Source organism: Citrus sinensis, chromosome 3 (genome assembly GCF_022201045.2).
Source record: "Citrus sinensis cultivar Valencia sweet orange chromosome 3, DVS_A1.0, whole genome shotgun sequence".
NCBI classification, from domain to species: Eukaryota; Viridiplantae; Streptophyta; class Magnoliopsida; order Sapindales; family Rutaceae; genus Citrus; species Citrus sinensis.
The window spans coordinates 7,397,245-7,413,957 of NC_068558.1; the positions used below are offsets into that span (position 1 = coordinate 7,397,245).

Here is a 16,713-nt window from a genome sequence, read left to right on the forward strand (position 1 = left end):
AATTACAGAATGCTTGTTTCTATAATTTCAAGCGACGAATGCCGTCTCCCGAGCGACAAGTGCATGTCTCCCAAAATTATAGAATGCTTGTAGGGTTGGAGGGTGAAATAAAAAACCACTAAAACATAATTTAGTTCTCTTAGCACTAGACTATACCAGTCTCCACCAAATAAACCACCGATATTTTACTTGTTTAAAGAAATAATTAAATTCGAAACCATCAAGTTGTATGTCACCAAACCGGCAACACAAATAAAAAATAAAAAACATTTTATTTTGTGGTGAGAGGAGCATTTCAGCTTATAGTTGATGACAATCACAATTTGACTAAATTTCATTAGCCTATACATCCAGCAGTCACTCATATACACAAAAAGAACAAAAAGAACAACTACACTAACAGTGTGGCATGATAGCTAAGTTATACTTTATACATGACATTGTCCATTTTTGCAGCAGGTTCCAGTAGAACAGTAGCAGACGATTCAACTATCCTTTTGTCCCTATCATATGTCAATAAACACACGTTAATAAGTGAAAGCAAAGTAATAACTATGAATAATAATAATAATGACATTACTAAACAACAACAACAACAGTTATAATAACAAAGAAAAATAATAATAATAGTAATACATTTTAATGTTTTTCATGTGACATGCATGTCGCTTAAAAAAAAAGAAACTACGTTAGTGCGACAAAAACTGTCGCACGAGAGACAACACTTGTCGCCCAAAAACACAGAATGTCTGTATATGCGACAAGAGCATGTCGCCGCCCAAAACACAAAAACAATGTTTTTAGGCGACATGAGTTGTCGCCCGTACAAAAAATTTTGTTGCCTAAAAAAAAAGAAATTGAATTCGGGCAACATAAGCTCGTCGCACGTGCGACAATAATGTCACTCAAAAACACAGAAACTGTGTTCGTGCGACGATGGCTTGTCACACGGGAGACAAACTTGGTCGCCCAAAAATGAAGGAACTATGTTTGTGCGACAGGTGCACACAAACAATGCAAATTTATAAACATATCAACTTTAGTAAACTTTGGCCAAAAAAATAAAAATTACAGCTAAGACTGCTTCTATTTTACACACCCATTTGTATAAAAATAACAAATTATTGGCTTTATATGTCGTATTATACTATGTATGGTGTAAATCACAAAAATAAAATAATCAATAATTAATTTTTTTCAACTCATGGCCACATATGACTGAACCCATTCTCCTTTTAATCAATTTTTCCACCACCAACCCATGAACAAGACAAATTAAACACAACCAACAACCATTTGTAAAATCTTCAAAAGCAAGAAAATCAAAGATATTTTAAAATTTTAGACTTTGATAAAGTAACAAATCTCTTACAAACTCCAATACTAGTGGCATATTCCCCCCGCCGTCGATCGTTACCGGTCGGTGGCCTTCTCTAACCACCCATGTTTTTCTTCTTCATGGGTTATATATGCTCTTGGTGTTTATTTCTTTTTGTTTCAGCAAATGAGAGTAGGGGAGTGGAGTGAAAATTGTGAGTGGAAATGGTATTTATCTCCACTAATTTTTTGTGGTGGGAAAAGAGAAATGCACTCTTTTACAAAATGGATATTGTGTGTAGTCGGATAATACAATTATCCAATAAATTTTAAACCATTTTTTTATTGTTATTTATTTTTTTTAGAATTTCAGCTTATCTTTTACATTTTTGCCCTCAAATACTAATGATATACATGTATGTATACTAACGACAGGAGAGGTAAGTAAGAATACAATCAATCTCGCCATCTAAGTGAAATTATATCAAACCTTAGGGGAGATTTCTAAAAATAGCCCTTAATAAAAAATGAGTAGTGTTGTAGAAACACCTGAGAATTTTTCCCAAATTTAACTACTTTATTATTTTTATCTATTAACCTTGCACCAATCACCAGCTTAAAATTTTACAAGAGAGAAACTCATGTCATGAAAGAATCATAATCCAACAAATCAAATATCAATTATTTATGTGTAATGGACATTTCTAAATGCGTACATATAATATAATATATGGATAAATATAACTAGGTAAACTGAAATTTATATACATGTGTACGTGTGTGTAATGTTAAAGAGTCATTCTCTTATGCGTAAGCTGAGTATAAATTTTCTATAATCAATGATGGATATCCAACTGATAAGTGCATCATAAATACAATCACATCTTTAGCTTTTATTCTCAATGAGCAGGAAGGAAGAGCAAACGAAGTGACGATGGCTGCATGTGTCGTTTCTTAGTAACTAGGGTTTCCTGATAATGGTTCGAAATAATGATGATGATACAGACAACGGAGTTAATTAATTGGCCATGAAAAGTATAAGAAGCAACGGAATTATGTGGATTGTGGAGAAGAAAATTCTCTGGCATTTTTTTGCAAAGTAAAGAGTAAGGATTAATTGGACGCATTTATAGCATTTGTACCATACACCGTATGCTTAGGGGACAGTTGAAAATATACAGCAACATCAACCTAACTTAATCCTAATAACTATAACGGATAGTTGTTTATGGTTTAAAATAATTATCTAATTAATCTATATATTTTATAAAAGAAAAAGTGTTTGGTGTTACTGAAGTATTTCTACTTATTCATTTAATCATTATTCATTTCATGGAGAAGTTTCTATTATATATCTATTTTTGTTAAAATTTATTTATTTTCATTTTCACATGTTGTGAGTGATATAAGTATTAAATAAATAATTGGCTCGAGTTGTATACACTAAAGAAGCGGTTGCTAAACCATTGGGCTTTAACCCAGTGACTAGAGCCACTTTTTTACGAGTGTGAGGGAAGTGGTTCGAACCCCTACAGGAGTATTGTGGATGTTTAATTTAAATTTCCTTTCTTATTTCTTGAGTAAAAATTGAAGTCTCTCGAATATTAGAATTTGGGCAATATTATATAAGAGTTGATGTAAATTAGTTTCCGTAATTGTAAATACTAGTTATAGTAATATGCAATATGTTGTATCTTAAATAATAGTTTCATGTAATAAAAAAAAAAAGAAAAGAAAAGAAAAGGAGCGGTTGCTATACATTAAATAAAGTACTAAGTATTAGTAAATTAATAAATAAGTTTTGTTATTAAACATGTGGCAAAGTTCACCTTCCCCGCATGGATAATATATTTTTTCATTTTACAGATTTCTAAGGAAAATATGGCCTTAAACACTGGATTAATTGCTTTATAATACAATGCTACCCAGCAAGGCAAATTCGATTCAGTATAAGTTCAAACAAAATTTCGATATAAAATGAAGAAATTAGACAGTATGCAAATTATAAAGCTAAATATTTCATATTTCTCATTCACATATCATATAAAATAATAAAAATTTTAAAAGTCTTCTTTTTTGTGATTGTTCGTAGATGAAATTCCAAGCCTAAATATGTTATTTTAACAATAAAACTTATGGACAAAATTAACCGACGCCGAGTTAATCACTTAATTGTTTCAAATGCGTTGTCATCTGGTCAACCAAAGTAAAGACATGACGGGCCCAATTCTTCATGACTCCAATTCATGGGCTGTTTGTTGTACAAGAAGTTGCTGGGCCAGCTACATGGTCAATGACGAATCTTGCAACTCTCTTGCCGACTCTCTTCGCCATTGTAAAGAGATTACACTAGGGGTACTTCAAAACTATCTTATCTAGTCGAGTACAAACTATTACTAGTTAGTAACAAACAAATTTTAAGTAAATATTGTTTTTAAGTCAAAATTTAATGTTAAAAAAACGGTAATTACAAATAAAAGCCAATAATGCGTAATAAATACCAAAACCTTCTATCAGTGCCATCAAATCTCAATTTCTCAGTGTCAAAGAAAGTTTTTTCAAGAATAATAAATTGCAGACTTAGGCGGAATTTTTTTTTGAGTTCTAAGTTCAAACCCCATGTTATTGGTAACAAGTTTAGGCCTTCCAAAAGTATGTCCAAGCTCAGATGGACTGGGCCGAGGTCAAATCCAAATTTCCATTAATTTTATGTCTGGATTGTTGTACAATTTGTGAAATTTAGTATTTTGTTTTCTTCCCTAGCTTTAATCTGATTTTTTTTTTAATTTATAAATGATAAAATCGAACTTTTTCCATAAACCTTAACCGTTTTAAAAATTTTTGGCTCATGTCGGGAGCCTCACGCCTAGGGGTGGACAAATTCGGTTTGGATCGGTTTGGGACATATTCTCAAACTGATCAAAACTAATCAGTTTGAAATATTTCCAAACTGATATCAACCTAAAATTTTTTCAAACCGAACCGATTCAAACCGACTGGATCGGTTTGGATCCGGTTTGAACTTATTAGCTAAAATTTCACTTCTTTTATATTATTTTACCTAAATTATTTGTTATTTTTTTGTGTCTGTAATCCAAATTGATACCTCTTTTATATTATTCATATCTACTTTGATATCTACATAACAATTCAAAGATACATCCATACAAGTTTACAGCATAATACATCCTAATAAACAAGTTCTTAACATGTTCATTCAAAACAAACTCACAAAATTAAAATAAACTTGAACAACATTTGACAATTAAAATATTGTGCATCTTGTCCGTCAAAATTTATGCCCCAATTACTTTTGATTTGTCAAAATCTGAATAAAATGATAAATATAATTAGTTAGATTGCTTAACTTAGAATATAATATAATTATATAATATTTCTGGATTGGATCGATTTGAATCGGTTTGGAAGGAAATCCAAACCGAGTGATGTCAGTTTGCAATCTAATAAACCGAAACTAATTTTTTTACCAATGAAACCGATCCAAATAGTCGGTTTGAATCGATTTGAATCGGTTCGGTTAAAATATGCCCACCCCTACTCACGCCCAAGCTTTTTAAACCATATCTAGGCTTTTTAACTCGGACAAGTGTAAATACTTACTCGGAGTCTCGTCTCACCGCGCGCGTACTAATTACGCCTCACCATAATTAGTATGTACATAGTAATCACCGTAGTATTAAGAAGGAAATCCAAATCAAATCGTAATCATCGAACGTAATCAACAGATTTTGATTAATTTGATTTGCCTGCGCAGTGTGCGTACATTCATACTTTCCTTTCTTCATCTTCGACACATATTCTCTCTCGTTTGGTTTCGTATATTCCGTTCAGCAGAGGCAGAACCAGAACCAGTGAGCCATTCGCTGATATTGATGGCTGGGCCGACAATGATATCAAAAGTCAAAGCGTACTGGGCCCCACTGATTCTCTTCGGCCTCGGTTTGTTTTACCAGCTCGTCGTTCTCCCTCGCTCTTTCCCCACCTCTCATTACGACGGTCAGTTTCTACTCTCTCTTTTTCACATCATCCTCTTGCCTCTACCTGTTACGTTTTGCGTTCCGTTTTCATTTTTGTTTTTTGTTTTAAATTTAATTTAATTCTTTGGTTTCGTGAATTATATGTATTTGTATATAGCTTTGGGAATAAAACCGTACAGTTCTGTCGAACAAGTGAAAGAAGCCTATGAGAAGTTCTCATCCAAGTGGTAATAAAGTATTATTATTATTATTTAATTATTTGTTTAACTGTAATTAACTAACGTCTCATAAACTGAAAAATGTTGCACCCGCTTGATTGTTTCAGGAATTCAGGTGAGGAAATTCCAAGCACTGCGGATTTCTTGAAGGTTAGTAAATTTTTCTTTCTATACATTTGGATGATGACTTGTCGATAGCTGATGTGCAATGTCAAATGTGTTACAAATGCGGGTTCATTAACATACTACTTATGAGTTCTGATTTATATTACTTGAAAACTAGAACTTGTAGAATTTGTATAATATTCTATGAGAGTACAGGAGACAGTAGGAGATGATGGACAGATGGAGGTTAATTTGATCATATTTTTCATTTTCTAATTTGCTGTGCTTTGAATATTTGATAGCTTATTTCATTTAGAGCTTTAGTATAATGATGCAAAAGAGTATCGTATGGTCTTTCTTCTTAAAATATTGTGTCCTGTGTAGAAATTCTGGAGTATGCTGTTGATTTAGCGGGGACAATAAGATTCAGCTTGGTCTATTTGAACTTTGCCATGGTGTAATGGCCTGGATCTTGGCGAATACTTTTTTTTTTTTTGGTTTTTTTGTGTGTGTGTGTGTGTGTTTGCGTGAATCTCAACTTAGGTTGCTTAATATTTGAATACCTTTGAAGGCCTAAAAGGAATATATCTAACTTGTTCAACGAATATATTAACCAGCCCCTTGTTGTTGCTCCACCATTTTAGCTAAAATGCAGAGTAGGCCTGGGTAGATTGATTAATAAATGGGGCAATTTGAAGAACTATTGAAAAAAACAGGAGTTCATATGCTCTGTTGTTGTTTAAATTTGGTACTATTCTATATTTGCCGGGTTGAATGTAACTTTTGTATGCAAGGATGGAGTTAGCATGGAGCAAGTGGGGGCAGCTGCTCCCATTTGATTGAAAAATCTTACATTGCATCTATTAATTAAGCCTCTGCCCTGTAAACTCAATTGAAGTACCCTCAGGAATTGAATAATTAAGCTCCTATCCTCATGAACTTTATGAAATTCTCCAATGAGTTGAAGTTATGACCCATTATATCGAAATCATTCTTAACTTGCCCCCTGTGAACTAGATTTCTGGCTCCATCTCTGTTTGTATGTATGTTGTGGCTTTGCTCCCATTCTGCAAAACAATAAATTGTTGTAATGTTATTTTTGTGGTGTCTTCTCTGTTACATCTGCGGCATTCCTGAAATCAGTGGAACGGCTCTTTCGTTATGTTATTTTTTGGCAACTTTGTTGGTTAAATACAAGGTTTCTCTTCCAGATCCAATATGCTTATGAGCTTCTGACCGATCCTCTATGGAAAAGAAATTATGACATATATGGAATTGATGAGCAACTAGTAAGTAGTTGCCTCTGATCTTTCACTATATCTTGCTTGTGTCCTTTCAGTTCTTGTCTCTCTTTACCAGCTTTTAAACTGGTGCATTTAGTGGCTTTACTTTTTGTCTGTAGCATATTCTGGAGAAGGTCAGGGAGCAGTATGGTGAGGAGAGTTATTCACGTATAGATCTTCCTTTACTAGATGCCACTGGTTAGTACAGATGATTATAAATGTTATTATTGTTATTAAAAGCTGATGATTTGGGAGTTTGTAAACTGCTGATAAATTATAAATTTTTTCCCATCAGATCGTAGTGTTCATGCTTTTAATGTTGTCACATCTGAGGATTTTCCATCCATATTTCATGATTCTAAGCCATGGCTAATTCAGGTAAAATTGCTGTCAGTAATATGTTGGTATATTATTTTGATTATTGTTTTAATCTTTTATGAGCCATGGACTCTCTCTCTTTTATATCCGTGGTAGATTCCGACACGGAGCATATATGTCCATTTATTATATTGAGATGAGTATTTTAGAAGTTAGATGAAATTACACAACTATGTTTTAATGCAGTTGCTTTTAGATGAGTATTTTAATATTTATGTGAATATAAGTTTTACATAAAGAATTCATGTCTTCAAATTTTACCAGTTACTTTTATGCTTAACTAAAATGTTATTTTCCATCAGTGACAGCCATATCCTGTATGAAACTTGGGAGTTGTTTGGCATTCAACTGTATACTCCGGTGTAATTTTCAAGTTCTGTGGACAGCTTGTTCACCTTTTGTGCATATGCATGCATCTTGCTTCTTGTCAAAAGAAAAAAAAGATCTAGGATTAAGATACTGTAACCTCAGTGCTAAATGATTGAAGTATGTGCTCAGTCGATCTGAGTATCAAACTTAGCTTGTAAAAGTTTGTGGACTTGCATGCCATCTGCATTTTGTCAAATTTAGTTTTAATGAATCATTAATCTCGTCATTAATTTTGTTGATAGATCCTTTTATTGACCGCACAGTTTAATTGTTTTGATTAAATATTTTACCAAGGCTCATGGAAATATCAGGTGTATTCGGATGGGAGCTATCTTTGTGGTCAATTTTCTGGTGCCTGGAAAACAATTGGTATTTGTAACTTAGTTAATAATTTTTTTTTATTTGTTTCTGTTGCTGGGTCATCTAAGGTGCTCCGTTTTTACTTTTCTTAATTTGATTTGATCTGTTTACTTGTTATTTGTTTATAGAATCCAGATGATCCTGTATGTAATGCTATAAGAATGTACATCACTTATGACATAACCCTGCTCAACTTGAATAAAAATAGAAGGCTGAACTTAAATAACTAACTCAAATAGGAACCTAAAATCAAACTAAACCAAACGCATAGTTATCAAAGAAAATTACTGTTCACAATTTTGTTGGACAAAAGGGCTCTTAGGAAAATTGTATTTCATTCTGTGAAAAATGTTGGTCTTTTTAGTTTTTCATTTTTAGACTGAGGAAGAAGTTTATTTTTCTTATTATCTCGTCCTTTTCCCTCTACTTTATAATGGGGGACATAGACATAAGAACTTACAAAATACTTTGTAGTTCAAGTACAGCTTGGATGTGTAGGGTGCCTTTTGAGCAGTATGAAACACAGTGCCACTTAAAGAATTTGATAGATTTCCGTCTTTCTGCATTTAGCTGCGTTGTTGGAAGGGATTGCAAATACTGGTATGGTGGAACTTGGTGATATTCGTCTTGCAACTCACCTTGCTGAGAGAAAGCCGATAGGACAAATTTTCTTTAGACGCGGTAAGTCTTATATCTACTCAATTTTGATTCACTGTTATTGAAACAATAGAGGAAAACCTCAAGGGTACTTCTGGAACACTATGGTGACCAAAATTTGAGATTTCAATAAATTTAAAGCTTTATTGATTCATGTATATGGTGTCAAAAGCTTCAAAAAGAAATTTAACTGTTGATATCGAAACAGGTTGGATGGAGACACAACATAAGGTGAATATTAGTGAGTTGATGCCCATGCATTCTTGTGATTGCATGCATACACTTACATACAATCTTAAGTAGCCAAAGACTTGGAATTTAGGTGGATTTTCAAGCTGAAAGTTATTTTTCATTACCAGAATTTCTTTTTTTCCTGTTTTTGATTTTTATCTGCTATTGTAAACTTCATGTATTGTTCTGTTTGTTTCTATTGTAGGTAAAAGTTAATTTTGACCAAGCACTTTTCATTTTCTTTTTTTTTAACTTACTAGAAATGCATACAGGTCTTCCCTCACTGGTTGCATTCCCGCCTGGGTGTAAATCTTCAGATTGTATGACGAGGTGAGTTGCCAGTTAGTTTTTTTTTTTTTTTGGGGATTATTAGAAAAAGAAAAATTATATATTTCACTGTCAGCTGCAGAAGCTTTAGATATGCTGCATACTGTTTGTTTAGGTGTAATCTCTCATGACCTTTTTATGTTTTTTTTTTAAGCTCCAAGTCATGTTTAATGTTATAGTTGAATGATATCTCAAATTGATCTGTTGTGTAAGGTTTGAGGGAGAACTGTCTGTTGATGCAGTTACTGATTGGTTTGCTACAGCTATACTCAAGTTACCTCGTATTTTCTACTATACGAAGGAGTCAATGGTAATTAGTACTGACTCTCTCTGTACACTATATATCTTTATGCCCCAGGAAAAATTCACTTTAGACATCCTGTTTGTTGCATAAAATTTTTAGAGCCGAACCGGTTGATTCTCTAATCAAGTTGTAACCATTAATTAATCATGATGGTACTTTTTGGCATTCAATATATTTTTGTATCATACTTGGATATTATGTTTCTATAAAGTATTTCTCATTCTAGAGATCTTTGAGTCTTTTTTCCATCCTTCTTGGTAACCTATGAAACTCCGCCAATCTGTGAATCCAAAGCGAGCATTAGGGTATTATGAATCAAAAAATTGTTTCCCAAATGATTTTAGAAGAAAGATTTGCTCCGCTAGTTATCCCTCTTTTTTTAACTTGTAAGGGTTTGGATGGATTAAGTCTAACTGTCAAAATTTTGGGGGAAAAAAGAAGCATTTTTGAGTGAATTTGTCTCAAGTAGATGAGTAAACGATGCATTATCACCATCAGCTTCTAGTTTGACTGTTATTTTTCATTCTGTAAATATTTATTTCCACCTGCATTATGTGGATAGTTGTTCTTTTGATTTTATCTCTCTGTCCTCCCTTCTAAATGACATGGAGTTATAAATTATTGTTTTGCAATCCAGGGAAAAAATTTTCTGGCAAAAACTGGTCCTCATAAGGTACGATTCCTTTTCTGGTTTCTCGTATTTCAACGATAATTCTGAGGCATGATTTATTTATTTCCTTATTTTGCAATTTGATTATATTCTCATGCAAAATTTGACTTTTCCATACATTTTATGTCTGCCTCGTTGGGTGTCATATCAGCTAATTAATTTGGGATAATAGTTCAGCAAAAAAGTAGATCGATTTAATTTTTGTTTTTATTCAAACTGTTTTTTGGGGTAGGTGCGGTTTAGTGGAAGGGGGTTAAAACTTTTGCCATCATTTTGGGGAACACAGTATTTTGAAGGTAATAAACAATTAAAAAATTTATTATCAAGTTAGAAAGCTTGATTGCTAAAATATGGATATTTCTGCAAGTCATGTATCCTATGCATAGCATTGTCAATTTCTGTAATTCTATTTTGTTTATCAATCGTGGCTTGCAAATGTTCACTTTCGCATCCTGCATCAAAATCTTTCCTTTAATTTGTATCTTATGAACATGTTGCTTTTTACTTGTAGGTAAAGGTTATCTTTTTCTCAAAAACAGGGGAGCGGGCTTCCCCATTTGTACGTCAAATTTCAAGGAATTATTGGGCTTATGCCTCTTTTGCATTCGTGCTATGGCGAGAGGAGGAATCTTCCATTTGGTGGAATACGTAAGTGGTTATGCTTTCTCATTAATGAGATTTTGCTATGCCAGTCTTTCATGTTTCATGAACCATGATAAAAAAATGTTTTTCAAGGAACATTTGAAATAAAGTTATCTATCAATCGTATAAACAATTATTTTTCAGTTGCATGTATAATTTCAATGAATTGCAACAATACATCTGTGATTACTTGCAGTGGAAACCAATGAAGGATTTGTGCTTTATTGTTTCCGATTGTTGAAGGTAGCTGTAACTGAGTTTTCGTCAATGACAATAGGTTTGAGGTGGAATCAGCGCCTGCCATTGTTTTCTTGAAAGATCCGGGTGTTAAACCTGTCGTGTACTATGGTATGTTACTCTTCTTCTGTTACCTTGTTCACTCTTGGTGCCCTTTGAATTTGTGAAAACCTAAATAGTGCTTATAATGTTGCAGGATCATTTAATAATTCACGGCTTTCAGAAGTCATGGAACAAAACAAACTGCAAGGTACTCTCAATGCACTATTCCCTGTTATATACCTTTTCTTTCAAAAGGAGCACAAGTGTAATTTTCTCACGTTATTGTTACCAATGGTTTAGTTTACCTTGCTGGCTTCATTTGGAAATGAGATACTGAAATGCGTTTATTTGATTCATCATTTATTTTTAGTTATACAAATTGGTTTAAAAGTTCAAGAGGCGGGTTTATAAATCTTTCAGATTGAAAATAGCCTTAAAATTAAGTTTATAGTTGCTTTTCTTATTTCCAGTCAATCTGCCCCATTCCTCTCGATACACAAACAAAAATTAAACATAAACCCTAGCTGAGGTTGGTGTGAGAAATTAAGTTTTATAGTACAAATGATGTCAAGCATGAAAAAATGTAGAGATGCATATCTTCCGTCCACCATTCTATTTTACCTGCTTTACTGCTCGTACATTAGCATGAAAGAGATGGAAATCACCTTGTGGCTGTGTCATATTTCAAGGTGATGTAGTACTCAGCTGAGGGCTGACTGAGGGAAATTAGGAACACATGATATTACCTTTACTAGGTTGCGTGATTGAAATCTGTTGATATAGATCCTTGTCGTTTGTCTTATGGCCATTTGAAATATCTTTAATATCAACCTTGAAGATGCTATTGCCATTTTTATTTTCTGTTTTTTATGATTCAGAATCAATTTTATCTATATTTTGGTAGGTCTTTATTTTTGTGGTACTTGTGTTTCAGAGCTTCCTCAATTAAGGAGTGTGACATCAATGGAATTGGGTTGTGATGCCCGGGGCTATTCTCGTGCTGGAAGCGATACTACAATTTGGTATTGTGTTATTCTTGCGGGAAGGCTAAGTCCAGAGCTAAACAAAATGCGAGAGGTAAGCATTTCTGCCTGGATTCTGATCTGAGAAATTCTAGTCTTGAAAATCCGAGTGCAATAACTATATTATCAATATTCTTTGCTTTTCTTCTCCCCATGAAAAAAAAAAAAAAAACTTTGTTTCTCATAACAAATTTATCAGCTTCCTCCTTCCTCTGATTAGTCTTAATTCTTTTTTTGCACAGATCCTTGTAGAGAAGATATAATTACATTTACATTGTAAATTTTGACTTTTTTGTTCTGTCATTACCCCTTGAAAATTTAAAAACTTGCTACAAAGTCAAAGCAAAGGGTAATTGGCAAAAGAGAGCTTAATATCTTTTCTTTTTGATTTCACATATGCACCATATTCTAAAGAGAAAAAGGGAAATGAGAAACTTTGTTATGGGAAACGTGGGGAGTGGCATACCTCACAGAAAAGAATTTTTCCAAAAAGAGGATACAAAAGAAAACTGTTCCTATCGACTTTCTGAAATTTTTTTCTACTGCAGTTTTTCGAGGGAGTATTTTTCTAGATTTTTAATGATTTATAACTGTTTTTCGTCGTAAGATTTTCTCTTGGAATTTCAGCAGAGTTTCTGATCTCTTGCAACAAAAAGTTATATTGTTTTTTCAGGAGATGCACTCCTATCTGTTCTGGAGATGAAACCTTATTGAGTTTAAGTTTTGATCTCTTTCTTTCATTTTAGAACCCACTTCAAGCCCTGGACATCTTCTCCCTTATTTTAGTTGATCTATCCCATTTTAGTAAATTCTTAAAACTGCTGTTGAGACATTCTCACACCAATGTGGGACATGAGACACAAGCATCCAGCATCTCTTTTTATGGCGATTTATTTTCTACATATGACGTGATGCTTCTTTATTAAAATAGGTAGCAGCTGGTGGTAGTTTTCACTTTTTAGGGACTTCTCTAGATTAATGGATCACTTGTTCAGTGACATTTGAGCTCAATACTTTTGTCTTTATATTCAATTGTGTATTATTTGGTACAACAATTGCCCATAAATTCTTTGAGTTTAGTAATGGAGGAAATAACACAAGGCTGTAGACCATACGCAGGGTTCAAGAAACATTATTAAGTGATGATGAATCAAATGCAGCTGACACAGATCAATCTTTATCACCAGCAGCAGTCGCATTCAGAAACAAGAGACTGACTTTTGCTTGGCTTGATGGAGAAGCTCAAGATGTGAGTTTTATCATGCTAATTTCTTTGTTCTATGTTGATTTCTTTTTGCATTCTGATCTCTTTGTTTTATGGTTGTTGTTTCCCAGCATGTCGATGATATTGATTAGTGCTTAAGGCACATCTGTCTGAATTTCTTGAAGATTACCTGATTGTTATTGGTTGATCACAGCTAATCAGAGAATTTTGTTTAATGAATGAACCTTATTGGGAACAAATTAAAGGCATTTCACAGGGTCTTCACCAATTTGCAGGCTTCTCTGTGCAAAATATGTTGACATAGTTTAGTTTTTTGCTTCAAGCTATGAATCTTCTTTGTATCGCTGTTTGAGAATACACCATGAATTAGTATTATATCTTTTAGGATTGTTAGCATTTATTGATGTAGTTTAGGAAAAACCTTTGTTTTGCCAATAATAGAGAAATCTATGTAACTGCTGTTTTTGTAGGGGAACTTTTGGTTCATTTTGGTGTTGTTTCAAAAAGTAGAACCAATAATTATCACATATATTACTTATTTCTTTTTGGGATAAACATTTAGAAGTTTAACCTTCTTTATGGCAAAGTTTTTATATGGAACTTTATATCAATGCAGTGAATGTCATACTCTGAACACGTGCTATTTACAAGATATCAAATATTCCTATATGCATAATCTTAAAAAAGATAGTCGACATGTTGGTTTCATGGTTTTCTTCTGTTTTTATTATTGGAACTGAACTAAAAAGAAGAGTTCTCAGTTTCACAAAGTTTAAAACAAACTGGGACTAAATGTCTTCAACAAGTGAACTACTCTATTCTTTTATATATTATATGATATATTTATTTAAAACTTTTGAGGGGTTGGGCAAAGCCCAGATCAAACTTTTAAGCCCCTACCTCCCCAAGATTCAAACTCTATTAACCAGCCAAATAAATTTTCTTGAAAACCACTTGGCTAAACCATTGAGAATAACTGAATCAAGCCATATTGTGTTGGTTGCTTTGATGGTTTTATGGTGATCCTCCATTCATTTTTGGGATAATTGTGTACATGTTTATATCTTAATTTATGCAATAATGTCAGGCGCCATAAGCTACTAATAGTATTTCTCTTTGTCCAGAGATATTGTTCTTTCTACCTTTTCTCGGAAACATCCTTTGAAACCTGTGGAGCAAGGAGGGATATGAGTGATGTTCCTCGGTTATTTATTGTGCGTTACAAAAGAAACACCACTGAAGACGAGGCTAAAATTGAGAGAAAGCCAAGAAATATATGGGATGCAATGCAAGAGCAGGAAGTGGATCCTGCATCACAGCTCGTTGTGAGGTACAATGGTTCAGATGAAATTCCTCAGGTATGAACTTCTCAAACATTTTTGTTGTTGGCTGCCCTAATGGGTTGCAAATTCACCTGTCTTTGTTACTCTCTTTTACCTTGTCACAGATTGCAAAATGGGTCTCAGAAATAATTCAGGATGGTGACTCCAAGGATCTCCCCTTCTATGTAAGTTGAGTTCCTATTGTAAATCTTTTTCAACTGGGTTTTCCATTCAATTGTTGCTTGTCTTTTTAGTTATAATGTTTTTATTAGATTAATGATTTATATGTAATTAGTTTCATGTTGGTTATCAAAAATTACTTAGATTCCCCAAATCCTTACTTATCACGTTTGCCACAAATGAATGTTGTTTCAATTTTCTGAAGGTACTGTTTTAGGTTCTAATTAGGGAGTTCCTAAAATGTTTCTAGATTCCTGGGTGTAATTTACGTCTGTTTCATTAAGTATTCATTGCTATTATGTTATGGCTTATATATATATATATTTTTGAAAGAATGTTATGGCTTATATTAAGAACTGAAAAACTGGATAAAAATTTGTGGATACTTCTCTTTGTGAGTCTTATGTTCATTGAAGTTTCTGTCTTTTCCCTATACAGAGAGCGAAGACTCCTGAGCTTGTTCCTGAGGATTCTGAACCTCTCTTGACTAGAAGTGCACAAAGCCTTTTTTCCAAGAGCATTGGAATGAAGCAAAGGATTCGCAACATTATGGGCCAGTGTTATGATTACCTGGGAGATCCAAGAATAGGTCCAGCCTTGCTTTTGGCCGCATTAATGTCTTTTGGTACCATCTGGCTGATGAGGGGTCAACAACTGGCTCATCCAAGTCAGTCCGGTCAACCAGGACCATCAGCTAATGAGGTAATTGAGAGCTTGATTATGAAATCTTCAGTTTAGTGGTTCTCACTCTTTTCAAATATAATGTGCAAAAGCTGTGTTGAGGAATCCTTATATTTCATTGTGTTGCTACACGCACACACACGGATACACACAAGCTTTTTGTTTGTGCTTAATAAGCATGTAGAAAATGATACTAATCTACAAATTTATGTTAGCTAGAGTGAATTTCAGTGTCATCCTTCATGTTGAAACAAATTATTTTTTGGATAGTCCTAATATTAGGAGCCGAGTTATTGTTTTTCCCTTTTACCTACACTATTAGTTTCATCTCTACTTATGCATGTTACTTGTTTCGAGTTATTATCTCCATTTCTTTTTCTAGTCATAAATCTGTACGGACCAATTGCTTTGGAAATGCTTGTATCTTTCCAGGATGAAAATAGACCAGCAAGAAGAAAGCGTGCAAAAAAAGGGTCAAACGAAGCTGGACCTCCTTCTATCACTGATGAGGAACCAAAAGATGCTTACCAAATGCCGCTCTTGGATTCCGACTCTGACTGACATATGCTGCTTGACGGAATGGACGATAGGAGCTCCAGAGCGATGCTGGAGATCCTTGAAACGAAGATTGAAGCTCTTGGTCATCCTGTTAAAACAATTATTGCGAAAGCTTTCTTGAATAGATTAAAAGATGATATCATGGTAGCACACGCCTCACAGAATATATGTAGTGATGCGGCATAGAAACTAGATATTGAAAGATGCTTTTGATAGAATTGAGTGAAATTCCTTTTTTCCAAAAAAAAATAATAATATTAAAATGTTGGGAAAACCGGATGCTTTTACAAATGTTGACTGATCATTGTTTATTTCTTATAATCTTTTGTTGTTATTTCCTTCCAAATTGCTTGATGGGAGGGGAGGAGGATTCTTGAGGCTATCTAATCTCCAATAACTTATACTTTATTTTGCAAACTGGATTTAATTATACCAAAGTAAAAGTATAAATGGCATTATCAACACAAAAATATCAAAATAAACTAAAGTAATTAAGATCATTTTCATCAAACTAAATCAGTGTCATCAAAATTACAAGATAATCTATGAAATTAAGCAAAAATAGAGTTTTAAGATTGAATACATTC

The 16,713-nt window shown here is 33.5% G+C and overlaps 1 protein-coding gene across 1 annotated transcript; it reads left to right on the forward strand.

Moving 5' to 3' along the window:
• Nucleotides 1–4,993: 4,993 nt before the first annotated feature.
• LOC102608424 (uncharacterized) lies at nt 4,994–16,472 on the forward strand. The gene is made up of 20 exons (XM_006477413.4): nt 4,994–5,334; nt 5,473–5,542; nt 5,641–5,683; nt 6,850–6,927; nt 7,041–7,119; nt 7,217–7,299; nt 7,980–8,037; nt 8,599–8,709; nt 9,189–9,246; nt 9,457–9,553; nt 10,185–10,220; nt 10,729–10,865; nt 11,137–11,207; nt 11,293–11,346; nt 12,073–12,215; nt 13,269–13,409; nt 14,510–14,743; nt 14,833–14,892; nt 15,326–15,589; nt 16,001–16,472. The coding sequence occupies exons 1-20, from the start codon at nt 5,211–5,213 to the stop codon at nt 16,127–16,129; spliced, it is 2,070 nt and encodes a 689-aa protein (XP_006477476.2). The 5' UTR covers nt 4,994–5,210; the 3' UTR covers nt 16,130–16,472.
• The last annotated feature ends 241 nt before the right edge of the window (nt 16,473–16,713 follow it).

Coding starts and splice junctions, on each gene's coding strand:
- LOC102608424 (XM_006477413.4), top strand. CDS start 5,211: ATGGCTGGGCCGACAATGATATCAAAAGTCAAAGCGTACTGGGCCCCA. Junction 8,038..8,598: donor TGGTGCCTGGAAAACAATTG/GTATTTGTAACT, acceptor TTCTGCATTTAG/CTGCGTTGTTGGAAGGGATT. Junction 10,221..10,728: donor CAAAAACTGGTCCTCATAAG/GTACGATTCCTT, acceptor TTTTACTTGTAG/GTAAAGGTTATCTTTTTCTC.